The following is a 25491-nucleotide window of genomic DNA, read 5'->3' as shown; positions in this document are numbered from 1 at the left end:
ATGTAAAAATGCCAGACACAGTTGTGTGTGTCTGTAACTCCAGCACTGAGGAGGAAGAGACAAGAGCACCTCTGGAGCTTCCGGGCCAACCAGTCTGGCCTAATTGCTGAGCTCCAGGCCAATGAGAAACCTCGTCTCAGGGGAAGTGGGTAATGTTCCTGGGGACAGCATCCAAGGAGGTCCTTTGATTCACACACACTTGCGCACACACGCACGCGCACATACACACACACACACAAGACGTGACTTGAGGATGAGGCACCCATGTGAGCCTTCCAATGAGTGTCGCCTGGGAGGAGTAGAGGGACCGATGAAGATGGACTGAGGAGAAAGGCCTGACTCTGGAACTCCTATCCAGACGCTCTCCTTTGGCTCCTGTGTCTGAAAGATGGACCCTCATTGCTGCCCACAGGATCCACGAGAACCCCGAGGGATTCCCAAGGTAGGTGCAAACCCTGTCTGACACATTCTTCAGACTGAAGCCGGAGCCCCACACACCCTTGGGCTTTGAAAACAGCCAATGAGGGCTGGTCCAGCTTTGGAGACACACCCTGAAGAAGGACCAGCTGCCCGGGGTTGGGTCATCTGAGGAGGACCTGGCAAGGCCCCGCTGAATGTGGCCAGTACACGTGGCAATATGGGGCCCTCTGGCACATCCTGGGTTTAGGTCTCTGAATCAAGTTTGTAGAGCCTCTCCTGTTTCCTGACTGGGAGGGGAGTGGGGTTGGGGGTGGGGGATGAGGGTGCTGGCTCCGTGTAGACACCTGGCCCCAGTCCCAGATGGTCGGGCTGAGCTGCGTGCTGAACTATGGATCCCTACGGACAGGGAGGAGCCTCAAAACTACAGCCGTTGGGCCTCCTCCCTGACCCTGGCCCTCCATCTGGGACAGCTGATTTCCTGTCACTAGAGGCTCAAGGTGGCCTCCAGCCAGTGCAGAGCTAGGGACAGTGCAAAGGGCCCCTGTCCAGGTGGGGCTTAAGTATCAGCAGGTTCTGATCCCTTGACAAACTTAAAAAGACCACATGCCTGGTTTGGGTGATAAAAAATTAAAGACAAAAGATTTTTAAATGACTTCATTTTAAGTAGGGAAAACGGGCTTCGGCTGGGCCCCAGGAGTCACCTTAAAGGGGAAGAGATAAATAATTTAGCAGCAGGAATAACTAGAGCCTGTCAGGCTGCCAGCTTTAAGAGAAATAAAGGGGGTTACAAGAACCCTGAGAGTTCTGAGAGTTTTTAGAGACCCCTAGGGCTTTGAGGAGGCCAGACAGAGGCAGGCAGGAGCTGGCGTCTGGAGTAAGGGGCCCTCAGAGCTGGCGGTTAACTAGGCAGTAGAGGGAGGCAATGTGGTCAGGCCTGAGGCCAGGTCTCCAGGAGACCCAAGAGATAGTTTGAGAGAAGGAGGCCATTCTGTGGTGCCTGGTAGCCGTGTGAGGGAGAGCTTCAGGTAGGAACGGTATGCACATCATGGGGCTCGGCAGGGGGATCGGAACTGAGAATCTGAGAAACATTTCTAGCAGCCCAGCTGAGGAGGCAGTTGCCAGCACTGGGCAGGGAGGGGCCCACAAACTGGGCTGGTATCCTTGAGTAAGCTTGGAATGCTACAGGACCTTTTCTTCTCTTTCTCATTACACACACGTACACACACACACACACACACACACACACACACTAAATTTTTACCCTCATTCTTTTTGAGACAGGTTGGCTTTGAACTGGTTGTATAGCCAAGGATGGTTCTGGGTTCCGGCTGCCCACTGCCTGGGTTCCCACCTCCAGGCTGCTGAGATTGCATGTGTACACCAGCATGGGCAGTTTGTGGGGTGCTGAGCATTAAGCCTATGACTGTGCTAGGCTGGCACACTGCGGACCGAGCCGACGTCTCCAGTGGTCTGTTTTGAAGTGAGGTCTGTGTTGCCCACCCCGGACTGGAATGCTGAGCGCTGGGACCTCAGGAATGCTTGCTGTGTTAGGACTGGGACCCGTGGTATGAAATTTTATTGCCACTAGAAAGTTTTTTGTTTTTTTTTTTTTTTTTTAGAAGTTTGCCCTGATTTGAACGCTTGAATCTCAGCATTCGTGAGGTGGAGGCAGGAGGATTGGGAGTTCAAAGCCAGCCTGGGTAATCTGAATCTCTTAAGAAGCAAGGCTGGTGGTGGGGGTGACCCTTTGACCCCATGATGAAAGAGAAGACTGACTCCTCAAACTTGTCCTTTGACCTCCTCACTCAGGCTGTGGTGTGTGCCCAGTCTCACAATCATATTGATGTACAAAATAAGATATAAAAATGATATAAACGTTTTAAAAGTAGGCCAACAAGGGGCTGGGGATTTAGCTCAGTGGTAGAGCGCTTACCTAGGAAGCGCAAGGCCCTGGGTTCGGTCCCCAGCTCCGAAAAAAAGAACCAAAAAAAAAAAAAAAAAAAAAAAAAACATTTAAAAAGTAGGCCAACAAAACAAACTTGGCCATCATTTCAGCCTAGCGTTTTTTTTCTGTTCCCTCCCCTTCCCTTCCCCATGTGTTCTGCCTGTTTCGTCAACCTCTCAGCTCCTGGAATGATTTGGAGACCACCTTCAGGTCAGCACAGCCATTCCTCAGGAAGGGCCTCGCTCCGAATGGGTCTGCCTCATCCCTGCCAGCCTCTGGATTATCTTGTGAGCGAGTGTGGTATCCAGGCCCAGCTCACACATGTTGGTCCGTGTTCTTGACTGGACTGAGCTCCACAGGCTCCTGCTAGTTTGGCTTGGGGTTTCTGCCTGCCGCTCAGCTCTCCTGGTAAGCACGGGGTCCAGCTGCGGCTGTCCCCGTGCTCCTCAGTGGCTCATCTCTCTCACGTCACGTCGTTGGTTTTGATGGACTCGTGGGCTGTATTTCTCTGTATTGCTTGCTTGCTTGCTGATCTTGGGTGATAGAGCCTGGGCCTCCAGGGTGCTAAGCTATTACTCCTTGCTGAGCTACCCCCTCAGCCCTTTCCGGTCTACACCCAGTACAGATTGAGACCCTTCTGTGTCCACTGAAATGGTCTTGATGGTCCGTTGCCTCAAGATGGTGCCTTCCATCCTGGTTTTGCTTTCTGGGCTTGTTGGGTGTCGTCTAAGTTCAGGTTAATCGTTCTGAACTACGTTCAGCCAGCACCCTGTGTATTTCCAGGCCTCCAGCTGGTGTTTGCACCCTGTACACAAGTGGCTCTGTCCTGGCTGTCTTGGAACTCTCTCTGTAGGACAAGCTGGCCTCGGACTCAGAGATCTGCCTGCCTCTGACTCCCTTGTGCTGGGATTAAAAGGTGGGTGCCGCCATGGCCAGCCATGGGGCTCTCTCACCCTTTGCCTTTTCGCAGGCTCCTACTTCCATCTCCTCCCCTCAGCAGGCTCCCAAACTTGCCTGGATTCTCTGCCCAGCCCTGCAGCCCGGAGACTCTTCTTGTTTTCACCCTTCAGGGCTCCCTATGCTTCCCTGACTGACCAGTGCTCCTCTGTCTCTGTCTCTGTCTCTGTCTCTCTCTGATTTTTAACTGCTGCTTCTTTATTTTTGAGAGGACAGGTCCAATCCCACATATTCTGTCTTTGCTGGAAGCAAAAATATGTTCCCATCACTACAGCCGGACACCAGATGAGGGAGCCCAGCTGATTACCAATTCACCTTCTAAGAATCCAGCAGATGGGACAGGTGCCAGATCTCAGTGAAGTCCAAGCACAGGCACTGCCCCATCACCTGACATGGTCCAAGGGTACAAGTCTGAGGGCAGATGCTTCTCAGCAAAGAGAAAAGCTCTGATGCTCACCCCCCACCCCCAGAGGTCACTGAATGGGCACGCTCATGCTTGCCCAGAATTCGACCATCATCCAGACAGGCCCAGCTTCGGAGAAGCCTGTTCCAAGCTACAGAAGGTCACAGATCTAGGAGCTATGGGCCCTCTATGGAGCAGGGTGACCAGTAAGTATTATTCGTCTGGGCAGGAGGCCTCTGTCTTTCCCTTCAAGACCGCATGGGCTCTGCGGGAGAACACAGGCATCAGAGGCACATGGAGGCTGTCAGCCTGAGGCATGGCAGGAGGTTGGCATGGCCGGAGGCTGGTCTCAAACTGACTAGACACACAACAGAGCCTCCTCTGTGCCCGACTGTCCCCAGTCCCAGCAACCTGAGGTGCATGGCGGGGGAGGGGCTCAGGAAGGTCCTCAGTCCTAGCTACTGTCAGGTTGGCAGGGACACACACTCCTGCTTCCTGCAGCCTCTTTCAGCCTCAGTACCAGGGTGTGTTTGTGAAGGGCATTGTTTGGCTCTGTGGTTCACTGGAGAGCTAAGGAGACGTGGCCTTGTATAGTGGGCCTTGATGGTCAGATCTCACAGAGAGGTGGAAACAGCAAAATGGGGTATGGGTGACGGAGCTTCAGCCCGAGCCCCAGACACAGAGGCTATGCCTTTCTACCCACTGCTTTCGTGGGCTTAGCTACAGATCAGGTTTCACAAGCCCTGCAGGAGCTCTGGGGTGCTAAAGTGGGTCTTGCCTTGCCCAGCTTGCATGTGGTAGTCCAGTTTATAAAAACAGATACCCGCCAACCCTCCCTGTGCCTAGCCTGGCCTGGCCTAGGTAGGGGATCTGAAGTAAGGAGTGAGCCCAGTGAGCCCGAGGTTCCAGGCTAGAGGTTCCCACAGGGGTGAAAGGTACAAGTTCTAGGTCTCTGAATAACCCATCTGAACCTCCAGGTCAAGGCCAGGAGCCTGAGTAGATGCTTCTGTCCTAGGGTCCTTGGCGGTTGAATGCAGCCTACACTAACAGGCCACGATGGTATAAAGGCAGGTGCAGCCCAGGCTACAGTGGGTATGAGTCCCAGGTCTTCTATAACCCCCTTGGACTCCAAACCAAAGCTCCAAAATTAGAACCATCAGTTAGAGTTGTGTGTCACACACACACACACACACACACACACACACACACACACGCCGAAGCTGCTGTCACTGTGTTCTTAAGGAGAGGGATGGAGGTTTGAGTGCTTGGTCAGTGACATCCCTTCTCCTGGACACAGGCCAGGGCAAGACCTCAGCACACAGGCAATGCTGGCCACAAGCCACTCCCGTGAGGCCCCAGACCAAGGATGGATGGACAGCCATGGATGGTTATGCATGTTTCCCAGGCCATAGAACAGGGCTTAATGACTTCACCCTCCTGCGCCCTGTCCTGGGCGGGAAGCCCAGTTCACTTAATTTGGAGGGCGATACCTGTTTGGCTGGGAAGGAGGCCCCTGACAGTGGCATGTGAGGGGTTAAGGTTGCTGTCCTGTGTCTCATTCTGCCTGGGTCGTTATCCCAGCACCAGCACCAGCAGGAAACAGCCTGCTGTGCAGGGGGATTAGGGCTCGGGGAGCCAGGGTGAAGGCACATCCGAGGGCCAGCTGCTCCTGCTCACCCCTCACACCTGCTTCAGTTTGTTACTCCTCCTTGGACAGGACCCGGCTCATTTTTCAGTCCTTAAAACTTTTTAGCGGAAGCTGGAAAGATGGCCCAACAGTTAAATGCACCTGCTGCTCTCAAAGAGGGCCAGAGTTTTGGTTCCCAGCATCCATGTCAGGTGCCTCTCAACCATTGACTAACTCCAGCTCCAGAGGATCTGACACCCTCTTTTGGGCTGTGCCAGCGACTTCACACGTTTACACGCATGCTCGCACACACTTTAAAAAGATAAATGTCGGGTTGGGGATTTAGCTCAGCGGTAGAGCGCTTGCCTAGCAAGCGCAAGGCCCTGGGTTCGGTCCCCAGCTCCGAAAAAAAGAAAAAAAAAAAAAGATGAATGTCCTAAAGAAAGGAGGAACCGGGGGATCCCTTCATCTCTCCTTGCTTCCTCGGGGCTTTCTGCAGTGTGAGACGCCCACTGGTCAGGTAGGCAGCTGGGTGATAGAGGGGCCATACGGGCCCAGGCAGCAAGAGCCTCAGGATCACACAACGTAACTCCTACCTCACCTTGTGCTTACACTCTGGTGCCTACACAAGGGCCTCACCACACAGGAACGCCCAGTTCATCTCTGGTGTTCTTCCTTCTGGGATGGACCTGGTCATGGCACCCCCATGTCCCCTGCAGCTATGCTATGGGGACCTCAATTCAGGGCTAAGGTGAGGTCCATTGCTCTGTCTCAGCCATGAAGCATACACCCTGCAGACAGAAGGGGGGGGGTGTGCTCAGCCTCCAGGTAGGAGGGCACAGGTGAGCCACAAAGAGCTGGGGAAGGGACCAAGTGGGTGTCTGTGTTGTCACAACCACATCGTGAGTGTCTGGGTCTAGTAGAGATCATTAGAAAGCATTTTCCCGGGAGTTCCCCCAGCATGGCTTGTTTGGGGAGGGGAGGGGAGCAAGGTGCCCGAAAGTGTATTCAGAATAAGCCCCAGGGTGAGCCAGGCCTGTGGTGTTAAGGCATCAATAGGCCGGGTGATCTGAAGTAGGGACTGAAGGGAGCCAGCAAGGAGCTATGAGACCACTTCTCTGTGTTTCCTCCCCACCCAGCAGCCCGGTGGACTCCTTCACTGAGTCCCATATACACTGGCTGGGTGTCTGTTGGGCTATGGGCCTGGGTGTGCTCTGTCTCTGTTGGCTGTGGGATGCATGGCTGCCTTAGGGTGTTAGAGTATGGCCAGGGCTCAGTGCCACCTCTGCACCATACTGTCTCAGGCTCCGAGCCAGTGGGCTCTTGCCCAAAAGGTGCTGGTGCTGTTGTGCTATGACAGGAGGCAGCCTTGCCTGTGGCACCATCGGAAGCCCCAGGTTCAGGGCAGGTCGGAGCCTAGGATTCCAGCATCTCCCTACCATGAGTGTTTGCTGCTTCCTCGAGGGGGACAAGAGTCCAGCGTTAGGTACGCAGTGGCCACCTACGGCCAGCTCAGAGGGCTGCCTGTCATCAACTATCTTTTCAAGTATATAAAAAAATTAATTGACTCCATCTGTGTTGGCCTAATGACTGATTAAATGACTAATCATGGAAGTCTTAATTAGAACCATTTCCCTTGGTGCTGAGGAGGGAGGAGGGGCTCTGACGGTCCCCAGCATGTGTCGGGCACTGGGTGAGCGGGTGAGAGACCCAGTGTGCAGTCAGCCCCAAGGTCGTCTGCCACAACTTCCCTTATACGTTACTGAGCGACTGGATGTGTGTCTCAACCCCCTCGCTGGTGGAGTCTCAGGCAGATGCATTCTTTCCATCACAAGGCATGCAATTAGAGTTTCTGGGGGGAAGTGTAACCGGAGCCCTTTCCCTATTCTGCGGAATGCTCATGTGTGGCTGGACAAATTCGCAGCCACACTTATTAAATCAAGTCCATCCTTTGCAGCTGACACAACTTCATATCGTGCAGGGACTGACAGGGTCCTTTGTCATGTCATGAAATCCCAGAACATGCCTGGAATGTCTCTGCAGGAATGCGGCAAGGGGCCCTGAACGGAAACATGCTCACTCCCAGGAAAGCCTGCAGCAAGTGCCTCTACTGCCGGCATGACCCTGGTGCTGGGCTGGGTGTGCCCACCCACCCACAATCCCTTTCCTTCTTCGTAATAGTGTTGGCCTGGCTTTGGGTGTCTGTGTATTAAGGCAGAGACCAGATTTTGAGAACATGAAAAACCTACTTTTCCCAGAGCCCAGGAACCCTACCTAGGACCCCACTTCTCCTGGTCATCCAGCCCTTCCAAGCCTAGCGCCAAACTCAGCAGTGACATCACCGTCAGTGGAGTCTGGAGGCCAAGAGCTCCTTGCACTCAGGGACCAGGCTCTGTACTTGCTGGTCTCCTTCACTGCTATGTACACAGGTGACAGGCCTGGTGAGCTTCCACAGGCACTGTGACTGCTGGAGGCAGAGGAGAGAGGCAGGTACCAACCTGTGCCCACAGGATCTTGCTCACGCTAAGCTTGCTATTGTTGAGATCTTAGGCCTCCCGTCCCCACCAAAGCGCTTGTTTTGGGGGAGCACAAAGGGGCATTTCTGTATTCAGATGAGATGTTCCAGAAGGAGGCCTGAGTTGTAAGAGGTAAGCAGGCTCTCCGAGCGAGCGCTGTCTTATGTAAGTCAGACCCCTGGGTCCCCTGCCCTGTGCTGAAATTACGTGGCTGTCACTCTCCATCTCTGCAGAGGGGAGCTCCTTCCTCGCCCTTCCCTTTGTCTGAAGCCTTCGGATGACAGCAGTGACTGCTGAGTCTGACTCAGGCAAATCTAGTCGGTGAGACTGTCCCAGGTCTCAAGAGTCACCAGCGGGTGCCCAGGGCCAGTCTCTCCCCAGAAGCCCAGGTAGAGTATTTTGTGCAGGCCAAAGGGATATGGATACAAGCTGGCTGGTTTTATGTCAGCTTGACACAAGCTAGAGTCATCTGAGGATCGAACCTCACCTGAGAAGAAGCCTCCATAAGACCCAGCTGTAGGTCACTTTCTTAATTGGTGATGGGGGGGGTGGGGGGGCGGGGGAGGGCCCAGCTCACTGTGGGTGGTACCATCCTTGAGCTGATGGTCCTCGGTTCGATAAGAAAGCAGACTGAGCCCGGGCACAGTGGCATACACCATTAGTCCCTAGCACTTGGGAGGCAGAGGCAGGCAGATCTCTGGGTTTGTGGCTAGCCTGGTCTACTGAGTGAGTTCCGGGTCAGCCAGGGATACACAGAGAAACTCTTGCCTTGAAAAACAAAACAAGAACAGAACAAACAAAGCAAACAAAGCAGGCTGAGTGATCCAAGATGAGCAAGCCAGTCAGCAGCCCCCCTCCATGGTCTCTGCATCAGCTCCTGCCTCCAGGTTCCTGCCCTGACTTCCTTCAGTGATGAATAGTGACGTGGTATGGAAGTGTAAGCTGAATAAACCCTTTCCTCCCTGGGGCCGTGATGTTTTACCACAGCAACAGAAACCCTAACTAGGAGACTGTGGTTTGAGGGACTGGTGTTTCCTTAAAGATTCAGTCCCAGCCTGTCCTGGGTCCACCCCTGATGCCATCAAGAGGATCACTCTTAGTGGGATGGCAGCTATCTGAACTTCTCAGGTTCTCCACCTATAAGCCTCAACTGTGAGCCTCTTGGGTGTTCTGCTAAACACCTAGAGGCTACAATCCGTCATCCCTGCCACATTACCCCCCATAACTTCTGTCCAGCACTGACTGATACACTAGGTACGACGAGCCCTGACCAGCTGGCTTATACCCTCAGTTGAGCCACTGGGATCCATGTTTCTATGCTGGGGGGTGGGGCGGGCTAGAGTGGTTCCCAGGGTGCCATAGTGGCTTCCAGTTTGATCATTTTCCACTAAGTGTGAGGGGCTTTTCTCTCCTCATGCCTGACAGGCTGAGGTAGTGCGCGGTGGTAGTGTCTGAAAGCTGTAATGATCTTACGTGATTACATGAGCTGACTGAAATTGTTCCCTCCTTGGCATCTTGGCCTCAAACCCCCCACCCCATCTTTGCCAGGAGAGAGGAAGGTTATGAACTATGACCCAGGTGTGGCAGCCAGTCCAGCTGGGTTAGGCAGGGACAGGGTATACAGACTTGCGGTCTTATCTCTCTAGAGACCAACTGGAAAGCTAGGGCCCCAAATGATCACAGCTAGACCCTCTTGGAGCCCTCCGGAAGAGCCAGACCAAGGGTGTTCTCAGGACAGTTGTGATTCAGTGGCTTTGTCTCTGTGTGGTTGGGAGTGGTAAGAAGAGTCTGGCACAGAGTGTGGCAAATGCCGGGTCACAGATACTCAAGGTGTTCCCAGTAGCTGGGCAGTAGTAGGCCAACAGGCAGAACCCGGAGGGGTTGGGGCCCCATGATAGGTCTGAGTAGTGTATTGTATGATCCACACTCTGAGGTCAGAGGTGATATGGTGCCAATGTGACAGAAGACTTGGGGGCTGGGCAGCACCTGAATTGGACCTCTCTGAGTGCTGGGGATGGGGAAGCACTCCAGATCTGGTTTTTGTTAGAAAGGTCTGAGTTTTTATGACTCCAAGCTCAGATCTCAAGAGTCCAACCTTCTTCTATGGTCCAACAAAGGCTCAAGAGCCAGGATCCGCATCCAGAGTGGCTGCTAGTGGCCTTCGCTCTTCCCCTTACCCATCCTGAGCCTCTTAAGGATGCCCTGCCCAGGTGAGGGGTTCAGGCCAGAAGTCCACTCCCATGATGCTCTGGGATCTTAAGTGCAAACCAAGACACTGAAGCACTCCTGGTTTGCAGGGCTGGGCAATGCCTCTGGAAGACAGCTGTCCTAGAATCCTGGAGGGTCAGGTCTTTTGGTTAAGGGACTTAAGGATCTGATACCCAAACAGCAGCAGGAGGTGACAAAACCCTTTGATTGCCACAAGTGCCCGGAACAAAGTGGGGACAGACCCTGCCCAAGGCTCCCAGATTCTTTCCTATGGAAAGGGTCACTCACTCAGTTCTGGGAGGCAGAACTGAGAAGCCCTGGACAATGTCTTGAGGTGGGCATTCCTGGAGGGCAGCATTTGCATGGTGAGGGTGGCCGAGTCAGAAGAGACAAAAGACCTCATGGCCCTGAGAACATGGCACTGAGGAGGCTGGGGAGCTGCGTGAGGACAGGGTTTGTGCATAGGTGACAGTCGCTGCCCTAGCCACATTGCCTCTCTGGGGTGTAGCACAGTTGGTAGACTCCTTGCCTACTATGCACAAACGCAGGGTTCCATGCCCGGCACTGTATAAACCAGGTGTGGTAATATGGGCCTGTAATCCTAAACACTTAGCAGTGGGAGGCAGGGGGATTGGAAGTCCAAGGCCACCGTCAGCAGCCTTCGGCTAGCCTGGGCTACATCAGCTCCTATCTCAAAAAATAAACAAGAAAAAAATTTTAAAGTTCTCCCTGGTGTCTCTATGTTCTGGAAACAGGGGGCCAGCTGTTTCGAGGCAAGGCTCCCAGGAGAATGACCTTAATCTCAGTGGTGGGAGGTGGAGTCTGATGGCTGCCCGTAGCCAGGAACACTCTGATTTCTGGCCGAAACGCAGGAAGCAGCAAAAGCAGGGTCACAGGCACGCTGAACGTGTGGGCCATTTTGAGTCTGCACGCTGACTCAGCCGCTCCTTGGGGTCCTGGAATCTTATTTCTGTGGTCATTTAACTGCAGACACCTTGGAGTCCCTCAGTGGACAGTGGTGTGGGAAGCGGACTGCCACCTGCCATCTTTTCTAGAGGACGCAGCAAAAGCCTTCAGTTGAAGGAAGAAACCTGTTCATGACAGCCTTGGCGATGAACCCCCACGGGGTCAGATGGAGCATCCTGGGCCTTGAGATGACCGGCATCAATGACCCTGGTGCTCACTGTCCGCTCTCACATCCTCTCGGGGAGGAAATGCTGGGCCCATGGTAGCTCTGCTCTAGCCAGATCTTGGTTGTATTTTTAAATCAGCTTTGGCTGTCGTACAAACACACTCCGTGGTCGATTCACAGACCCTGACTCAGAGCCGCACGGGACACATCTCCTGCTGGATGAGGCTCTGTCCCAGTACCGCCGTTTAAGGGGCATCAAAGGCTTGTCAGTTCGCCAGCTCTTTGCCAGCCTCCAGAGTTCCTGGCTCGTCCTACACCCACTGCGTCACCGATGAGCAACCCAGCTGCAGGAGCCAGCAGGCAGCTCAGCTCTGGCAGGCCGCAGGCCCTGCCGTCCAGCCCCACCGCATCTCTTCTCGTTCCCTTGCTGTTGGGTCAGTCTGCTCTGGCCCTGCGCTGGGCATTTCATGCGAGCCCCACACTGAGGCAGTGCTCCCAGGGCACTCTTGGGCTCCTGCCCTCTGGCATGGGGACAAAGGCTTCCACAAACTCCCGAGAGATCTGGCTAGTGACTATCTCTTAAGCTCTCTCCTGGCTGTCTCAGGAGCAGTGTTCTGATTTACCATTACCATGCTCCTCTGAACCTTTTCTCTCCTTCTGCCCGACCCATAGAAGGCTGGCAGAGGCCTAAAGGTGGCCGGAGTCCCCCGGAGGTGTCGCCCACTGCCCAGGAACCTCTAAAAGGCACCGACAGATAGCAGAAGCTATCTCTAGTCCATGGCTGCCCTGGCCCTTGTCTGCCCTGCTGGCCAGTCTCTCAAGAACTGCTGGGACCTCCTGCTCCATTATGTCCAATAAGGCCCACACCCCACATGTTCCACTATCGGAGCACCTGGCATGTGGGTGCTGGCTGTTCTACAAGTACCTACCGTGCCATGGCTCATAGGTGCTAGAAGACTGGGGGTGGAGCTGGCTGCCACATCCTCCTGAGTCAGCAGACATGCTGTCTCTTTACCTCTCTCTGTGACAAGCAGCCCTCTGACTTGTCAGACAGAAATCCAGACCTGATTTAAGAGGGCCACTACTGGGGGCTGGGGATTTAGCTCAGTGGTAGAGCGCTTACCTAGGAAGCGCAAGGCCCTGGGTTCGGTCCCCAGCTCCGGAAAAAAAAAAGAACCAAAAAAAAAAAAAAAAAAGAGGGCCACTACTGAAGGGTAAGTCCTCATTCCTCAGTTTCCTCTCCCGTGAGCCAGGGCTGGTTTTGCAGCGTCTCACTGGGTGTGCCCACAGCGTACCCTGGCCTGGGAGGTTGGGAAAACATGTCCATTCTATGAGTGCCCCACCTGCCCCAGTGATCCCTACCTAACATGGATGGTCTCCCTGTGTATCCACTGTTGGCTGCTATCTACCTCTGAGGGGCCTGTAGCCTTTTCCCTGGCCCTGCTACCAGACCTCGTGGGGCTCCGCCTGGTGCTGGGGTGTAGGGTTTGCAGTAAGAAGGCAGTAGCACGCCTCTTCCTCTCCATGGGCCTTTACTGGGTGAGCCACTCAAAGACATGGGTGCTGTGCTCATCCAGAGGCTCATTCTCTGGCGACAGGCTCTGGGCACGTGCTCTGTCTTCCTAGACACCCTACAACTCCTTCTGGCCATCATCTCGCAGACCCCTTCACCATGGCGCCCTTGGAGAGGCAGGCTAAGGCACGTGTGTGACAAAGGCCAGGGTTTGGCTGTGGCAGACCCCAGCTAGTGCGTATCTTACCTGTTGGTGCCTCTTAGAGGTTCCTGGGCAGTGGACAACACCTCCGGGGGACTCCGGTCACCTTTAGGCCTGTTGCCAGCCTTCTATGGGTCAGGCAGGAGGAGAGAAAAGGTTCAGAGGAGCGTGGTAATGGTAAATCAGAACACCCCCCCCCAACACACACACACTATGGCCTCAGAGCCTACCTCAAGCATGCTGGGCAGGAACAGATAGGGCTGCATCCCAGGCGGAGGGGCTCCAAGGTGAATGTCCACAAACTCAGCACAGCCTTGGTCCACTCGCTGATAGGCAGCAGAACAGCAGGGTTCATGTCTCCTGGCTGGGGAGAAGGTTTGACCAGAAAAATAAAGCAAAGGGAGGCCCTGTGAACCCTGAGCAAAGGGAGAGGTTCGTTGTCATCATGGGAGTGGGCAGGGGACAAGAAGTGGATGGAGCCTTGCTGGGGACGAACCTTTGTCCTGGTTATTTCTCTGAGCTGGTCTGAGAGGAGGGTAGACAGGGAAGTGTGAGCTAACTGTGGACATGTAGGGCAGACAGGAGGAGTTTGGATCAAAAGCATGGACGGGGCAGGTGGATAGGACAGTGTGTAGAAGGGAGCTCAGGAAGGGGGCTATAGAGCAGGCAGTGTGGGTGGGGCAGCACAGTGGTGTGCCCAGGTTAGAGTGGCTGGCCAGGTGGTCCCTCCCACACACATGTGCATACCACAAGCCCACCTTCTTGTAGGACCAAGCTACAGGGTCCTTCCAATGGCCCTTTTCCTGAGGGTTCCTTATTGGGGAAGAGACATAGCCCCCTAAGAGCCAGAGAGCCAAGAAGTTGTAATGGGGGTGGGAGCTCTGGCTAGAGCAGGAGCCTCAGATTATGAGCTATGGGGGAAGTGGGAGTGTTTCATGAAAGTCTTACACAGCAAAGGCAGGAAAACAAGGGCAGAGCAGAGGGCAGTTCCTAGGTGGGGATCCTGGAAGAGGGGATACAGTTTGGGTCGGCATCATTAGGGGTGCTGAGATGCTCCAGAACAATGTCTCTTTAAAGAAAGGGGTCTTCAGATAGGACCCCCATGCTCATGCTCGGGCTGGCTCCTTGGTGGGAATGGGCTGAGTGGGGGGAGCATCTTTCATCTATGTATTAGACAGGGCCCTGGGGCCAGAGACATTAATGTCCCTTCCCCGGAGTCCAGGTTTGCAGGAGCTGGGCCTCTGAAATATCTCCGAATTGCAGGTGGGAGAATTACTTCTCTCAGAGGTGTATTAATTTTGTGGCGCATTAATAAAAACCTTTTTCTTATGCAAGGACATTCCTTAGCTAATGTCCTTCCCCGCAGCTCTGTGCCTTGCACTGCCGATGTCCTGGGCAATGACTGGGAACCGCAATGCTGACAACATGGTTTCCAGCTCTCTGCACACTGGAGGGCCATGTGGACTGTGCTCTGCCACCTCCCACAGAGCGAGTTCCAGGACAGCCAGGGTTACACAGAGGAACCAGGTCTCGGGAGAAAACAAAACCAAAGAAAACAAAAGGAGGAACAACTTTTGCATTAAGATGCAAGCTCTGTCCTCATATCTCAGAGGATTGTGCCCAGTTAGGGTGACCGCTGGGTGGCCCTGTGGGGACACTGACTGTAGGTCTGCTCGTTAACAGTACATCAGGCTCTAATGGGCCATGTACTGATTCTAGGGAGTGGTGTAGGTTACAGACCCAGTGAGGATCTTTGACGGGCAGATGAATGTATCTGGACCAAGGCTGTGAGGGTCTGCCTCCTTGGGCTAGGTGGTTCAGGCCGCACTGCTAAAGGACTTCTCCAGAAGTCACTGTGGCTGGTACATCTGTGCTGTATCTGATGACCTCCCTGCTATCATGTTGTTGCTGGAAACTAGAGGTTCGGACAAGGTGAACAGAAGCTATGATGACAACGTGACATTCACATTACTGATGCTAAACGGGTTGCTTCGTGGGAAGATGACACGGATTGGTGGGGACCTGGAAGCCCAGCTTCTCAGTCTACACAAGGTTGGCACTTGAGACCATCCGGATATGTGGCAGGCCTCTCCCTATCCCAAGAATGAGGCTGCCTGGTTGGCCACAATGCTCAGTCGTTGCAAGTGAGAGAGGCCTTTGCTTCCCACCTCTGCCTCTTTGATCCCTGGGGTGTAACAGACGGCTCACTCAGCCGGCCTCGGCTCTGCAGGGATGGTGTCCAGATAAGCCACACAAGGTCCTCAGCTGTTCCTCCTGGTCAGAGCTCTTAGGGGAGGGGAGTCTCACAGCCGAGGAAAGGGGCAAGAGGCACCCACAAGTATGTTGTTCCCCCGGAGGAAGGCTTGCCAAATGGAGGCCTTGCTGACTGCTCTTAGAAATATGAGGTGAGGGCTGGAGAGATGGCTCAGTGGTTAAGAGCATTGACTGCTCTTCCAGACGTCCTGAGTTCAAATCCCAGCAACCACATGGTGACTCATAACCATCCATCTGTAATAAGATCTGATGCCCTCTTCTGGTGTCTGAAGACAGCTACAGTGTACTTCTGTATAATAAATGCTACAAATAAATCTTAAAAAAAAAAAAAAAGAAACGTGAGGTGAAGCTGACTGACAGTTCCACTACCCAGGAACAGGGGTGCTTCTGCCCATGGCTTGTCCACGGCGGATGAAGACCCAGGTTTCATGAGAAGAGTGAGTACCCTCTCCGCCCAGACTTGGGGAGGGACTGTCACCTGCCTCTCTGCACCCAGGCTTCAGGGGAACTGTCACCTGTTCTACCCTGTTGTCACTGGCTACTGCCCAGGTCCACACCACACCAGGCCCTGATATGGGTGCCCCTCACTTAAGCTGACCTCTGTTCTGAGCAGACCCTCTCACTTCTCGTGGAGGTAGGTGAGTGTCCCAACTCCTGACTCCGGGGAGAAGAGATACACAGCTTCCTGCAGTAGCCACGCACTGTCCTGGGATATCCATGTGGTGCAGCCACAAGCACTTGGGCCCCCAGACATAACTCCAGTCCCCCCCTTTGACAGACAAACAACCTTTCTCCGGCCCCATGTCCCCACTCTTCTCGATATTCTGCTCCCCAGGTGACTCCAGCACCATGTTTAAGCCCTGGCTGTGATGATCCTGCCTGGGCTCTCTGTCCCCAGTCTGCCATGTAACTCATTTCTCACACCCCACCCCCACCCCAGCATAAGACTGGTTCAGACCTCTGTTGGGACGCTAAGGTGGTTGCCCTGAGCTTCCAAGGGCTTTGTCTGTCCTGTGGGGTACGTCCTGTGGGGTACAAGTCAAGCTCTGGCAGAGGACACAGACTGGGTTTCATCCTCCAACTGTCTGGTGCCCTCAGCTCTGCCGGGGTGCCAGAGGGCAACTTCCTCCCCCATCCTCTAACCTTCTGCACCCTGAGGCTACCCATTCTTCAGATAGCCCTAGAGGCTCTCTCACCACTTCTTGTGTCCCCAGGGCTCACTGTTCCCTTCCCATCATGCTACATGGACTGTTGCAGGTAACACCTGGGGATGTCCTGAACAGTTTTGCGCCTGCTGCCGGGAATCTCTCCTTGGTTTGCTCAGTTCACCTCGGGGCAGCCACTTCACCTGTGTCCAGCCTGTCTGCAGACGTGGTCCTATCAGGCAGAACCGTAAGAGAGATAAAAGCCTCCTAAAGGCTTAAGATCTTACTGCAGAGGAGCGATAAGCCACAGAGAGCTGCTATCAGATAGGGGCCGGGTGCTGTCAACAATAGGAGTGTCTGCCTTCTAGCCACGGACAGCTGCTGGGGGTGGGCGGGTGGGGGGAGGGAGTCAGTCACTTGCAGTGCTGAGGAGACACCAGGAAGAGGTATTCTAACACTGCTCATTACTCCATCCCATCCCTGCAGCGGGGAACCACCCTTGACTGTGGGGGTGGGAAGCGGGGGTTGGGTTCTCACTTTCACCAGTTCTTGGGCAAGGGCTTTGCAGCAGATACTTTGTACCTGTTAGCTACAAAGTGCTCTGCAGAGGATCTTTCTGCTACGTTTTGGAGGCTCTCCTGCCCGGGAGCTACATCTGCTACCTCTCCCAATCAAGGGGCCCAGAGATGGGATTCTTAATCTCTGGGAACCCACCCTAAGGCCTGCCAGTGCTGGTGGCAATTATGTCTTTATCAGCAAGATAAAGGTTGCTTGGTCACCGCCAGGGAGGGGGCTCTGGAGTGGGGGAGAGGCTCTGCTAGGGATCAGAGCGGGCAACCTGACCTCTCCGTGAAGGAAATACCAATTAATTATCTTTTTTACAGGCAAACCAATTAGACTCCCTAATCACCTGTGTAGGACACGGAGTCAGGAGGCTGAGAAACTGCAGGAATAAACAGGACTGAGAGGACAGGCCTCACCGTGAAACAGCTGCCCTGGGCCCGGGACTCGCCAGGAGGAGCGCAAACCGGAGGTTGGAATATTTTCTTTGTTTAAGTGAATTCAAAAACTCAAATGTTACTAGCCCTGAGGGGATGGAGTGGATTCACCTGGAGGTGACCAGACACAGAGCATTAGTCTTCGTGTGCTTTCCATTAGCCAAGGAACAAAGCAGCTCAGGGCCTGGATAAGTTAGCGGCCAGGTTCCCATTGAAAGGACACCTAGGGGAGTTCTGCATGCTGCAAGGGCCAGGCAGGCAGCCTGGTTTTTGACAACTACCCAGGTGTCCAGGTGAGGGTGTCTGTGCTTCAGTATGGGTACCCTGGTCCTCCAGGGTTGCTCCTGTTCTTTTGGCCCTGCTGTGGCTGGAGTGAACCTGGAGGGTCTGCCACCACCTCACCCCCCACCAGAGGTTCCGCCCCTACAGCTATGGGCAACAGTGCCTGATTTCTATCCAGTCTCGGCACGGGTCTCCCCAGCATGCAACCCTCCAGCTCTCAGATTCCTTAGCTTCCATTGCTAAGCCAGCAATCACGGGGAGCACCCCCGAGGCTTCCAGGACCAGAGCCTGACTAAGCACTTCTCACACAGCTTGCACACACCATGGATCACCCACTGCTCCCTTTGTGAGTGGGGGGATCAGGCCCAGGCACACAGGTCCAAGTACCCCACTGCTCTATGGGTGACCTGCCCTATGGGCTGCACTTGCTTCCTTTTGGGTTCAGGAATGGTTTGAAATGTCTTTCATAGCCTCCTGTGCTCAGTTCTTGGTCTCCAGCTGGTGGCACTGTTTTGGGAAGCTGAGAAAACTCTGAAGGGAATCAGGTCACTGGGGCATAGATGTGAAGGTTATCTCAGGTCACTGGAGTATAGATGTGTAGATGTGCAGGTTATATCCGGCCTCTGATCTACTCTCAGTGGTTTCTGTCCACCAAAAAGTGAAGAGGGAGGCGGGTGAGCTGGCTCAGTGGGTAAAGTACTTACTGAAGAAGCCTGAGGACCTGGGTTTGGGTTCCCAATGCACACCCAAAAGCTGTGTATAAAAGCCTCTGGCCCCACCTGCCGCCAGTGTGAAGACCACTCTCTTCCAGCACGTTTCTGCTGATGGGACATTTTGCCTAAGTGCACGATACCAAGTGGCCATGGATGGAAACCCTGAAAACCATCAACCAAAATAAACTCGTGTTCCTCTGAGTTGCCTGTGCTGGACACTGTGCCATAGCGACCTGCAGGTAACTACTACAGGTCATCTGCCTGGTCACTAAGGTGGAACTGTCTCAGTTATGGAGGACCAGTGTCCATGTCCACATGCCACGTGGCCCCTCTTGAGGCTATACCTTTTGACCTGGGGTCAGGGCCTAGACGGAGAATCAGCTGTGTAAATGGATGTTTATGGTGAAAGAAAATACAGGCCAGTCTCTGGCTTCATCCCTGCCCTGCTCCCTCTCCCAACCCGCCAGTTTTTGGTGTTTCTTTTCCTTTCTGACACTTTATTATTGTGTGGGTTGTGCTGTTTGCCTTCCTGCATGTCTGTGCACCCTGTGCATGTCTGGTGCTTGAGGGGGGCAGGAGAGGGCATCCAATTCCTTGGAAGTAGAGTCAGAGATAGTTGTGGGCTGCCCTGTGGGTGCTGGGTGTTGAACCTGGGTCCACTGGGAAGCAGCTGTGGCTCTGAACTGCTGAGCTATCCCTCCAGACAGTTTTGATTTATTCTTTTATCAAAAACTTCGGACTGGGCATGGGGGTACACCCCTGTGATCACAGCTCTTGGAAGTGCAGGTAGGAGGATCAGAAGTTTAGGGTTGTCCCTGACTGCATAACACGAAGCCAGCCAGTCCAGGCTACAGGAGCCTGGCAAAAACTAAAATTAAAAAAACAAACAACAGAACAAATGTTGATCTCTAGAACCCTGGACATGGTGGTACCAGGACCACCTGGTACCAGGACCAGGCCTGTAGCCTGGTGACAATGGTGTCTGCTGCCCTCTATCTGTTTTCTGAGCCAGGCTCTTGGTGGTCAGTGGTGGCGCTGGGGCCCCAGGCAACATCATGGCTGCTCCGTAGAGCCACGAGAACCAGGAGGTGCTGTGGCTATGCAAAGCGCATCATCCTTACTGCACCCCACACTCAATTGCCAGGAGGGGCCCAGTGTAATCTTCCCTGCTTTCCTGAAACACAGAGAGTGGAACTTATCTGAAGTCACGGCCCCTTTTCCCCACTCTGAATGTTTTACCAGAGCTTGCCTCGGGATCCAGAGTGTGAACAGTGGAGTGACATTTCTGCTTGGGGTTTCATTATATAGCTCAGGCTGGTCTAGAGCTATGGAGCCCCAGCCAGCCTTGAACTCACGGCAGTACTATTTCAGCCTCCCAAGTGCTGAGGTAAAAGGCATGAGCCTCTGCCTGCCCATGTGACTTTTTTTTTTTTCCTGAAGAGCCCACGCTCTGTGCCACGCCTAAGCGGGTTGGAAACTCCTTTGTGAAACTCACAGCCTCAGGCACGCGGCTGCTCCATGCCTGCCTCTGGAGCTCCATGTCAGAACTGCCTTGGAACAGGGAAGCCAGCATGCTACTGCTGGCAAGCTTCCAAGACTTGGGCTAATTCAAGGTTCCTTCTGAATCTGTTTCTGACACCCCCGCCCACTCCTCGCCTTCGGGAGGCTCTCCCCAGCCAAGCTGTTTGTATACAGCCAAACAGCAAGGCTGGGCCACTAGGACAGCAGCAGGCCCTGTGGGGATGCTGGAAGGGCCCCAGGCCAGGAGGAGCTACTATGGGGTTCCCAGGTGCCTGCTTATGTGGGGTTCCTGGTCGCATTTCATCTGTAGGTAGCTCTGCTCAGAAGTGGCGGCTGCTGGACAGTTGGGGAGCAAGAGCAGAAAAGCACACGGCAAAGCCGGTCCAGATACAAGTTTGTGTGTCCACCGAGCCCTTAGCTCTCCTGAAACTCTGCCCGACCTAAGTGGCTGTAGCCTGGAGTAGGAGACCCTTATGCCCCTAGGCAGGATGGATGTGTACAGTCCTCAAGATTAGGGCCCAGTCAACCAGCAGAAGCTGGGATTCCTACTCCGGCCAACCTCATGCCAGCACTCACGGAGCAGGTAGAAAGGCTAGTTGGGGGGCTGGAGAGATGGTTCAGCGGTTAAGAGCAGTGACTGCTCTTCCAAAGGTCCTGAGTTCAATTCCCAGCAACCACGTGGTGGCTCACAACCATCTGTAAAAGGGCATGTCTGAAGTCAGTGACGGTGTACTCACATACATGAAATAAATAAATAAATCTTAAAAAAAAAAAAAAAGAAAGGCTAGCTGACAAGGGGGCAAGGGGGCCTGGGTACAGGGGAGTAGCCTGGGTACAGGGGAGTAGCCTGGGTACAGGGGAGTAGCCTGGGTACAGGGGAGTAGCCTGGGTACAGGGAAGTAGCCAGCAAGGGAGGCGGATAGGTTGTGTTGCGGCTGCTGTTGGTGGCTGACCTGGCTTCTCTCTCACTTCCCTCACCGCTGCTCCTGAACACGGTGTGATAGCATACAGCCTAGGAGGCTGAAGCAGGGGAATCTCTTGTGGGTTTTAGGCCAGCCTGGTCTACACAAGTGAGTTCAGGACAGCCAGGACTTTGCAGACTCTGTTTTGTTTTGTTTGGGCTTGGATTTTTGAGACAGGATTTCTCTGTGTAGCTCTGCCTGGCCTGGAACTCGCTCTGTAGACCAGAGTGGCTTCGAACTCAGAGTCCCACCTGCCTCTGCTACTGAGTGCTGGGATTAAAGGCGTGCACCACTACCATCTGGCTCCTAGACCCTGTTTAAAAAACAAACAAACAAAAAAACCAAAATGAAACAACAAAACTGTCCTCAAGGCTGATCAGGATGCAAGCAACCTTGCTACCTGTCTGGTGGGAGGCCTTTAGAATGGCCCAGAGTCACAGGAGAGGGTGACCTCAGCCCCAAGGATCACCTGAGACAGCAGGCCTGAGACCTTAAGGCCTGGGGTGGTCGGGAGCTAGTGTTCCCATGGAGTCCCTGCTACCTCTACAAAGGTCCACTCTCTCTCTCTGCTCCGGAATGGTTTCTGCCAGGGCAAACCCACTGTGGACCACAGCTACAGAGGCCAGTGGGGTTCTCGTGCTTGGGAGGATGGGCAAAGGGCTGCAAGGGCTGCAGGCTCCATCTTGACACCAAGGTGCTGCTCAAACCTGTCCAGCAACTTTGAACTCTCTTAGGAAACTGCAGGTAGGAGGGGAGGAAGGCCTTTTCTTTCTTTAGTCATAAAAGCCCTTGGGGAACTAGGGGTGTGGCTCAGTGGTATTTGTGTGCTGGTATTTGCAAGGCCCTGGCTTCCATCCCTAGTACAGGAAAAGTCCATCAGATAAAATGTCTCAATTCTGCAGACAGCTGTAGACACAGCAGATATCAGGTCTGCAGTTAGCCTAAGGCTTTCCTCCCAGCCAGTCTCTCTTCTACTGCAACTCACAAGCACCCGTCCATGACAGGAGCTCAAGGCCAGACCGTGGCCTTTTCCTGACCGCTGGGACCCTGGGACTTAAGGAAGTTCCAGGTTACGCGCTCTAGGGAGAGTCTCTCCGTTTGTCACAGGTCCTACTCTAGTTAGAAGCAGACTGCGAGTTTGCCTGGGGGAACAGACACTCTGTGAAATTCTACGGGTCCACTCTGGGGCTTCGTGAGGGCTTCCAGGCTCCACTGGGCACCATCTCTTCCCCTTGGACTCTGGCAGGGTTTTATGGGGCTTCAAGGCCACATAAAATGTCACATGGTGTTAGCCGTACATGATGTCCGAGACATGTTTCTTCGAGATTCAGGCACACAGTACTCAGTGGCCTCTGACTCAGGGTCACCCCTCATTTAAATGCCCAGTTGTCTGAGGCTGGCCTGCAGTGCCTGCCCCATGTGGCTGGAGCGCCCACCTCTGGCAGACACTCTTACTGCCTCCCATCAGCTGAGGGGCTTCACCTCTACACTCAGGTTCTTATGAAGGCAGTGTGAACCAGTAGCCCCAGGTGCTGTGTGTGCCTGCTCTCTCTGCTGCTGGCGGTGGGGGCTGCTCACAGGCCCAGCTGTGTGCACAGAGGTGCACAGGTCCACATCTGCATCAGGTTTACATTTGCCTATAACACAGGTGCTGAGCTCAAATGCCCTTGGGCTTCTGAGGACTCATTTTCCTTATCTGACCTCTTGCCTCAGGGCTGTCAAGGCAGGGGCTCCCTGGAGCTACTCTGCTGTCCTGACTCTAACCACCATGGTCCTCGAAGAGCCTCCTCCAATCTCCAACTCAGACCACTCCATGGAGTGAGCCTTCTTCATGCCACTTAAGCTCCGTCTTTCATGCTCACATGGGCCCCAGGTACGTCCTCATTCCTAAGACTTAATAATTTTTATATTCGCTTAGGACAGGAAAAGAGAAAACAAAACAACAACAACACCAAAAAAAAAAAAACAAAAAAAAAACAAAACACCAGACAAACAACAAGAGCTCAGGGGCTGGTGAGATAGCTCAGCAGGTAGAGAGGCTTGCTGCTAAGCCTGACCTGAGTTTGATAAACCGGGAACTATAGAGTGCAAGGAGAGAACCGACTCGGGATGATTGGGCTCTGACTTCCATATACATGCCATGGCACGGACATGTCTTCCTCCCGTAAATAAAAACAAAAATAAAATTAAACCTTTTTTTTTATATGTGAAAAGAGAGAACCTGTCAGAATTAAGAAGCCCTAGGGGAGGGAAGCAGTGAGCGAGAGATTCAACTTTACTCAAGAGAAAAAACAGAATTCAGTAATGCTAAAGGGACATGGCAAACTGCAGGCTGAGTTTGCTCACGGTTAACATGTGGGGACCCCACACACTGCACAAGCCCTTTGTATATCTGCATAGACTGACATCTGAGCAAACTTCCACTCTCATCGCTGCCTTGGTATGGGAAGCAATACGTCTCTTCATGCTATATTTTTCTGGGATTTTCCCTCTCTATATAATAATTTGTTACAAAAGAATTTATAGTACAAATTTCACTTTAGAATTATGGCTCTCCCGGGCTATTCTGCCGTAATTAACCACAGACAATTAATATTAAAATGTAGTATCACCCGGTGAGGTGATGAAAATTTCCAGAAATTCTCTGCTAAACATTCCGCCACTTTACTGGCAAGACTGAATTAGCAGCAAAGGGCACCTTGGTTCTTAAAATTGTCGTACAGTAACAGTTGATTCTTCATAGATCAAATTCAATGACTACTCAAAGTCATTTATCCAACACATGGAAAAGAGAGAACATGCAGACCAACTGGAAACGTGCAGCAGGATGGTTTATGCATATGAGAGAGAGAGAGAGAGAGAGAGAGAGAGAGAGAGAGAGAGAGAGAGAGAGAGAAGAAATCTGACCTTCTCTTACTGCCTTGGCTCTTCTAGGTTCCCAAAGCTAATCTGCAAGGGATTGTCTGAGCCACAGGGCCCAGAGCCCACCTCATCCATTCTGCAGTCAGCAGCCGGCACCCACAGCGTCCACGCGCAATCACCCGCACCTGCCTCATGAGTCAATGGGCCCAAATTGCGGGGCGCGGCAGACGCCCCACCGAGAACAAGGAACACAAAGGGCTCTGCGCTTCAAGCTGTGGGTGGGAATTACAAAAGGTTAAGAGACTAAATATAAAAAGCCCTTTGAATATAAAATCAATGTGCTTTGTTGCTAAAATCTGGGTGCTGTAATTTATCCAAAATAGGACTTGCAATATCTGGCAATAATCCATGCCTAGGAATTGTCGGTTCTGCTCATCGAAATGCAAATAGTCTACTGGAAACTTAAAAACAATTAAAACAACTGAAATATTTCATACCAACAGAATAATGAAATACCACATTTTGCAATTACCTATTACTGACATTCGGGCTCCCGGCACAGAGTGTATTGTCTCTCTTCGTTTGATTATTTGTGAAAGTGGAAACACAAGTTTTCAGAGGGTTTGTTTCATGAATTGTCTGGAATCCCAGACCAAGGAAGCCAGAGACCCTGAGTCCCAGTTGGAGGCACAGTAGGCCAAGGCCAGGGATGGCCCGGGGGAGGCGCAGCATCTAGAGTGGCCTCAATGGGCTGGTGGCTGGTGCTTCTTAGCAAACCTCAAGAAGTCTACCTACATGTGGGGGTGGAGGGGCTGGTCTGACTCTAGTCTGCTGTGGGTGGCAGGCTATTTGGGGGATCAGTAGCCTCCACTCAGGGACAATGCCTCCTGAGGCCCCTCCTGCCAGTGGTGCCTAGTTCCCTCTCACTAGGCCATTGTGTCACATGCAAGCCAGAGGAATTGAGGGTAGGTTAGGGGAGCCACTTGTCTGCAGAGGGGCAGGTCTGTTTCTACCTTGGGAGATGGGACTCCCTCTACCAATGGCTGTTGGCCTCGGGCTTTGGGAACACGTTGAAACACTGATAATTGCTTTAAAGTGTGTGCTGCCTCCTGCTCTGCTTTAATTTCAGGTCTGACTCATGTGTGCTCTATATTTCACCCACAGTCTCCTTCCCCCCTCCTCCCCCCTCTTCCTCCTCCTCCTCATCTTCCTCCTCCCCCCTCTTCCTCCTCCTCCTCATCTTCCCCCTCCTCCTCCTCCCCCTTCTCTTCCTCCTCCCCCTCTTCCTCCTCTGCCCGCTCAGGGCAGCCTGACCTCTGGGCTGGTTTACTCCAAAGAGAAACCCCTCTGCACCCAAAGGTGGAAAATGGCAGATTGAACATGCTGTCCTCTAGGGAGTACATGGTGGGAGTGGGGTAGGTAACTTGTCCCCTCACTCTCACATGAATGACCCTAAGCAGAGACTACTGGTCAACCTGGAAAACTCATGCAATGTGAAGTCAGCTGAGGCCATTGTGACCCTTTCCATGCTCCCTGCTGGTCTGGCAGAAGCAGCTGCCTGGCCTGCTCACTGCCAGTGCTATTATAGCTGCAAGCCCCATCATCACAGCCCAGTGGTCTGGGGTGTTAGAGGCTGGGCTGCAGGGCTTTGGGAGTCACAGTGGGACAGCCTTTGTCACAGATGCAGAGTGGATGGATGGTCTGTGCCTGGTGGTGCTGGGGAGCCTCTCTGACATCCATCTGTGTATGCAGCGTGGATGGGGCACCTCGATGGAATCTCTATTTGGCAGAGATGCCCAGTGTCCAGCTTC

General features: G+C 53.4%; 1 protein-coding gene and 1 long non-coding RNA gene across 15 annotated transcripts in view; one reads left to right on the top strand and one right to left on the bottom strand.

The window, feature by feature from the left end:
• Morn1 (MORN repeat containing 1) overlaps positions 1–25491 on the bottom strand; it is a 57915-nt gene that overhangs the window by 3329 nt on the left and 29095 nt on the right. For 8 of the 12 annotated variants that reach the window (XR_015619582.1, XR_015619584.1, XM_087548534.1 and 5 more), the window contains 2 exon segments: positions 13154–13287; positions 12969–13051 (listed from right to left, as the gene is read on the bottom strand). Coding sequence is in view for 8 of the 12 variants with exons in the window: in XM_087548534.1 (XP_087404660.1) it covers positions 12969–13051; positions 13154–13287 (217 nt within the window). In the remaining 4 variants the exon portion in view is untranslated. 12 annotated transcript variants of the gene reach the window in all.
• On the top strand, positions 149–24182 carry LOC108351067 (uncharacterized). Of its 3 annotated transcripts, XR_015621383.1 has the most exons (5): positions 205–442; positions 16412–16589; positions 17227–17375; positions 22532–22691; positions 23753–24182. It is a non-coding gene; the product is annotated as an uncharacterized LOC108351067 (long non-coding RNA). The 3 variants fall into 3 exon arrangements; XR_015621384.1 differs by lacking the exon at positions 16412–16589 and having other exon boundaries at positions 149–442; XR_015621382.1 differs by lacking the exons at positions 205–442; positions 16412–16589 and having other exon boundaries at positions 16762–17375.

Source organism: Rattus norvegicus, chromosome 5, assembly GCF_021556685.1.
Source record: "Rattus norvegicus strain SHRSP/BbbUtx chromosome 5, alternate assembly SHRSP_T2T, whole genome shotgun sequence".
Lineage (NCBI taxonomy): Eukaryota > Metazoa > Chordata > Mammalia > Rodentia > Muridae > Rattus > Rattus norvegicus.
This window is presented reverse-complemented; position numbering and strand designations above follow the sequence as displayed.